At 36.1% G+C, this 6,359-nt stretch overlaps 1 protein-coding gene across 1 annotated transcript; it reads right to left on the bottom strand.

Annotated features, from left to right (window-relative positions):
* Window positions 1-3,344: 3,344 nt before the first annotated feature.
* LOC128550584 (interferon-inducible GTPase 1-like) lies at window positions 3,345-3,809 on the bottom strand. The gene has a single exon (XM_053529852.1). The coding sequence runs from the start codon at window positions 3,807-3,809 to the stop codon at window positions 3,345-3,347; it is 465 nt and encodes a 154-aa protein (XP_053385827.1).
* Between the last annotated feature and the right edge of the window lie 2,550 nt (window positions 3,810-6,359).

Raw genomic sequence — 6,359 nt, 5'->3', positions numbered from 1 at the left:
TTCCATTCACAGATTTGACGAAAAAGGGTCAGCCAAATCTTGTAGAGTGGGGTGAAAGTCAGGAAAAGGCTTTCCAGACTTTGAAGGCTAGCTTAATGGGTCCGCCTATTTTGAAGTTGCCAGATTTAGATCAAGACTTTTATACTGAGAGTAGAGATGCTTCAGATATAGGTTTAGGCTCAGTATTGCTTCAGGAAAGTGATGGAGAGAAATTACCTGTAGCGTATGTAGTAGGAAAATTGCTACCTAGGGAGCAAAATTACTCAGTGATAGAGATGGAGTGTTTAGCGATAGTATGGGCAGTAGCTAAGTTTCACCGGTATTTGTTCGGTAAAGACTTGTTATTAGAGACATGATCATCAGCAGCTCACTTATTTGAATAAGGCGAAACTTAGCAACTCCAGGCTGATGAGATGGGCATTGGCATTACAGCCATATAGGATCAGTATTAGAGCAATTCCTGGTAGAGAAATTGTAGGCGCAGTTTATTTGAGTAGAGTGTAGACAGGTGGCTATATTATATGGTGTACAGATAGTGACAGTGTTTTTTTTTTGTGAATTTGCTATTTTCAGTATATCATTTTGTTTTATTTAAGAAAATTATAAATTTTCTTTTAAGGGGGGAGTGTGTCACAAATGATATACGGGCCTTATTTTATCTGTAGTGTAATGCAGGTATTGCATCATCTTTTTGTAAATTTTGAGTTATTGAGGTAAATGTCAGATTTCACGCATAAAATACCTTCTATGTTTTTCTGTATTTTATAACTTAAATTTCATGTAAATTTCATTAAATTCGGTTTCAGTAATAAGAAAGTTGATATTTTATAAACTTCATAATTTATGTTTTTATCCCCACAACCACTATAATGGGCCAAATTGTCAATTTCAATCCGCGCCAAGTATCAGATTTCCCGGCTATATCGTGAATCCCGTGGAAATACAAATAGTCATAGTCACGGCTTAGCCGTGAATCCATGAAATTTAATATTTGGCGGGACATTACCTTTAAATAGACTGGACTAGATATGCTTGTGCACACCACCTTCGACATTATAGACGAATCTATGTCTGAATTATTTTCTTGCTAGAAATTTATGCTCGATCGAGGTAAGAATTTTATTTGTTTAGATTTTGTATGATTTTTGTATTACGATTTTTATTGGTAAATTTTTGTTCATTTTACAGAATTCTGTAACATTTACTTTTCGGCATGTGATTTTGGCTAGTTTCGGTATGTCAGGATATTATTTAATTTTCAGACTTTTGTAAATTATTTGGAAAGAGGAATCTAAAATGTTTCGTTTATAAGATGAAAATTTGTAACATGATATTTGTAAAGTACTCTGTTTCAAAAACTTATGTTCAGACATTTCGTTGTTATGGAACGCCATTACTGCATTGTATTTTTATGTCTAAATCTATATGGCAAGTTAGTATGTGTATGTAATATATTATTGTAATTTGAGATTTATGCCAGTCTATAACATATACATACAATGTCCATTTTGTTGTATGGCATTTGATGCTATATCGATGCCAACTATGATTTACATTGAATTTTGTTAATTTGTAGTTGTAAATAATAGCTGCAGTTTATCATTTTCGTATCTATAATGTTTCATCATAACTTTTCATATCTTTTCATACTTTGACCACAGTCTTTTAAGTAAGTAATTTTTGGTAATAATGGAAGTAATTAGTGAGTATTTTAATCACGTGACGTCTGAAACTTAGTAGCACTATATGTTGTATAAGTAGCACGTATTATTATGGGAGCTACGGAGGTATGGTTGTACCCAAAGGAGCAGTTTTATGCCCTGACTTATTTGTTTTGCTATGTGCTTACCATATGTTATATATTTTAGCTTCTTCCGCCAGACGATTTTACCTGGTGATGTCATAACCCGGAAGTACAATGCCGAGGTTAACTTGTCTTCACTCGCCTGGATGTGATATTCCCAGCGCAGGCTTTCGTCCCATGGTTGTGCCGTAAACCGCAAAGACGCTGATTTTGTTATCTCTGAAGGCAGCTCAGGGATGCAATCACCTACCACATAGGGAGCCAAAACGAATCAACGTATTCACGGTTTTAAGGGATTGTTTTAAAGATACGTCATATATTGTTTGTGCTACTTAAAGTTCGCAATTAAATTAAAGAACTGTAACACGTAACATTAGAATGGAACTATACGAACTTTGTATCTGGTGATACTGAACTTTGGTTTTTATTTCTTTCTTTCTTATAATCAGTTTTTTTTTCATATCATCTATTCATTGTTAATAATCATCTTCTGTAAATAAATTTGTAAATATTGTAAAGGGTGTTGATTTGTTTTGATGGTTACTGTCGCCGGTACGGCCTTTCCTGTCACAATTGGTAATTATATATATTTTTAATTACAATAATATAATTATCAATAGCCCTAGGGTTCCTATTGACGGAACCTTAATGCACGGTTAAAAGGGTGCTGAATCGTTTTCAGTTCGATGCGCAAATACTGATGGCATTGTGGATGAAAATATAATACACTGCAACCTCTAAAATCAAGCAGAAAAGATTTCCGGCATTAATGAAACACAAACTTTTACTACCGTATGTCCAAATAATTTTCAAATGATGTACCAATCTAATGTTCTAATCATATAGCCTAAAATGTGCATATGCAGTTTCGCGAAGATTTATTTACACATTGTTTCACAAGCTAGGCTTTCAACGTTTTCTCTACAATGCATGTCAGAGGCCCTCTGAAATAACTGCTTTAAACTGTCCTGTAACATTTGAACACTTAGATTAAAAATCAAACTTCCTTCAGTCGAGAACAGAAAACTTCTAACCAAATCTATTGCTCTCATCAGAAATGGTTGTCTATCCCATTTATCTGTAGGTGTTTCAATAGCGACTTCTCTAGAAAAAGAGCTTTGTCCGTTATATATTTCTTCAATACCATGTTCGAAATCTTTAAAACATCTACTGGTATCACTGATTTCACGCAACTGTTCTGGTGTCATTTCAAACTGGCGTTCATGCATACGGACCTCGTCTACAAATAACATTTTTTGTTCTTCTTTCGTATCATTGATCGCAATTTCTAACGCCTTCAAGGGAATTCTTGCTAAGAGGTATTGCTGCTTTTGTTGTAAGACTTTAAGAGTCATGCTGGACAAATAAAAGGTGAGTGTTTCTATTTTTAACACGCTTGCGTCTGCCAGCAGATTTTCTTCAAGCTTTCCAAATTCTAATCTTTCACTTTTAATGTTATGATTATCAATCAAGTAGATGTTTGGCTTCCTTACGCCGAGTTTTCTCAAATTTTCGAAGCAGTCCTTTCTGATTTCCTCCATTACTGTTTCAGCTTTATGTGTCTTCGGATGTGAATTTCATCATTACGTATGTCATTTTCAACGTGCGTTCTTATGATATAAAAGCGGCCGTTGCGCTTTTGAATTTGTTGTACCAACCAACGATCATTCTCTGTGAACGTTTTCGCAGAAAGAAGCAAATAGTAGTCGTACTTCCAGAAAGATGTACCCTCTAAGTACTCACCTTTTTTAAAGAAGGGCGTTCCCACACCAGGCATATCTGTCAGTATAAAGTTTGGGTAACGCGGATGTGCATATGCCTTTGGTTCTGTTGTTTTATGCGTTACACCAACTTCGGCGGAGCCTTCATCGTCTGCTGTAAGACCGAGAACAGCATTTATAAAAGACGACTTGCCAGTTTTCAACTCGCCTATCACTGCGATGTTTATTGGTACTTTTTCCCAGTTTTCAGACTTTTCACGTAATTCTTTCTGTAGTCCAACCATTCCATCTTTTTCATAGACTTTTTCTAAATCCGTTATTCTTCTTTCGAATTCAAGTATTAAGCTTTTTTTATCAGTTTTCTGCATTGTTTCATAATTTTTCAGGAATTACTTTACAGAAACCTGTACCTATATAGGTCTGAGGTATCTCTAGTATATGTGACTATATTGTGAAACATGATATTTAGATAAACCATTCAAATGTATCCTTGTTATCACTAAGATACCAAGCCAGCGTTATCACTCATAATCGCACTTGCTACGATAAACAGATAAAAGGTCAGATTGAACGGGACTACGCAACATTTTTAAGCATGCATATGTAGGCAGACATAGGTTAACACTGATGTCATTAGAAATGAACTTTCAAAGCTACATGAGAATATCGTTATCAGGTTTGCAACGTATCATTGGTCAGCTAAATTTTTTGAAGTGTGTAACTGGTTGTACGACTATCATTATTTATTAACCGTTCTCAATTAATTGTCTGTGCCATTTCATAAAATATTTTACTTAGATAATACTGCAAAATATAGCAATTAAGTTTATTAGTTCGTTTTGTCTTAGTGTGTTTGCTTTGTGTCAGGGTGTTTGTGTATTGGTCGTGTGCGCGTCCGCATGCTGGGGTAAAGTTTGGGGAGGCTGCGTTTTTGGAATTTAGCTTTCCCTGTTGATATTTATCTTTGTTTTTTGACTGATGTGGGATTCGAACCCGTGTTAAATACTAATCATTTATATATACGTTACTTCTGAGCTATTGCAATGGGGACAAAATGAGCTCACTAAAACATTGGTATTAACAAAATAGGAACAAAAAGTAAAGTTAAATACTAGTCCTATCCATTTGTGGTTTTGCTGTTGCTGTTATAAATTTGTTGTTTTGACATATTTCAATGACTGTTAGGTACACAATTGTTCGTTTGGGTTTAGAGATAATTACGGTGTCTACTTGTAGCAGCGAGCGAAATGCCCAGCTTTATAGTACTGCCTCACCGGAATATCACGCCGTAGACACGTGACATGGTACCCCACCCACATCGTACTGACACCGGGCTGACCAGTCCTAAAACTATACTCTTAATGCTGAGTGCCAAGCAAGAAAGCTACTACTGCCATTTTTCAAGCTTTTTGTTAGACGCAGCCAGCGAACCAACGACCTCTCGCGGCCGCTGTACCACTTAGCTATCGAGGCGGTTGCACACACAATTGAATGATATTTCATGCAAGTGAAATAAGACAACGACTGTAATCGGACATAAATGCATTAAGCCGTGCCAGTCAAAATAAAGTTAACCTAAAACAAATTCAAGAAATGCTGGTTGTTATAAGGCAAGTAGTGACAACGACCTTCCGCGGCCACTCTACCACTTAGATATCGAAGCAGTTGCACACAATTGAATGATATTTCATGCAAGTGAAATATGACAACGATTATAATCGGACATAAATGCATTAAGCCGTGCCAGTCAAAATAAAGTTAACCTAAAACAAAGCCAAGAAACGCTGGTCGCTATAAGGCAAGTAGTGTCATCTCCTGGAATTTATAAATTTTCTGGCAACATGCAAGATGACGCCATTATCTGGATACAAGATAATCTGCCGCAAACGTACATTAGTACGTTATCAGATTTGTAGCACGATTAATACGCACGAGTTTAAGTCCGAAATATTAATCCGCGAAAGAAAGTGGACTTATTTCTCCATACAGCGCTAACAATATTTTTGTTGCATATTAATTTTAAGCGATAAAATGATACACATATTCTGTGTTTGGCTGAGTAAAATTGAAAATAATCTCGTTATTTTAGATGCTTTTAAATGCCACGGCATACATTAATAAATGATAGCGTGTCCTGATATAAACAGGTTGATGCGGAAAGGACGCGATGCCACATGACACTTAAAGTGCTGATGCGATACGTTATTAAATTTATAAGAAGATTTTTTTGAAGCATAGACTGCAACTTAACTAAGCGATAGCAGGCCACGGTTAAGCTGTGTCTGTTGGTGAGAAGTAATGCAACCAGCCCGCCCTAGTCCTTGACCAATGACATGGCTGCATTCTGAAGCTTGTCTCCTGACTAGTTTTATAAAGTCGAAACCTGGCTCATTATTAGTCATCTATTTGCCATCTGTTTTTGCATTGTAGTTCATGAAATCAATTATTTCTTTCCCTTTATGCTCACTGAAGGGGTGGGGGCGTATTGTCCATCAGTACGTCTGTCCGTCTGTCACACTTGTTTGACCGGAGGATAACTCAAAAAGTATTGAAGACACCAAGTTGTAACTTTATACATTGATAGAGCACATGGAGAAAAACTGCAGTGATAAGGAACCATAACTCAACGTGGTCCGATGTTTGAACTATCTCCCTTTTTTGAAAACGTTTTCCGAGGCATACCTCTAATACTATATAAGACATTGACTTTATACTTTACATATTGATAGAGGTCAGTGAGAGAAAGTGCACTGACAAGGATCCATAATTCTAATTGGTCCCATTTTTGAATTATCTCCCTTTTTAAACCATTGTACGGAGCATAACTTGAATAT

This window comes from Mercenaria mercenaria, chromosome 18, assembly GCF_021730395.1.
Source record: "Mercenaria mercenaria strain notata chromosome 18, MADL_Memer_1, whole genome shotgun sequence".
Taxonomy (NCBI): Eukaryota; Metazoa; Mollusca; class Bivalvia; order Venerida; family Veneridae; genus Mercenaria; species Mercenaria mercenaria.
Note: the sequence above shows the minus strand (reverse complement) of the source record. Positions and strands in the feature narration are given on the sequence as shown.

Bases quoted from the DNA above. Each gene is read 5' to 3' on its own strand.
- LOC128550584 (XM_053529852.1), bottom strand. From the start codon at position 3,809: ATGGTTGGACTACAGAAAGAATTACGTGAAAAGTCTGAAAACTGGGAA.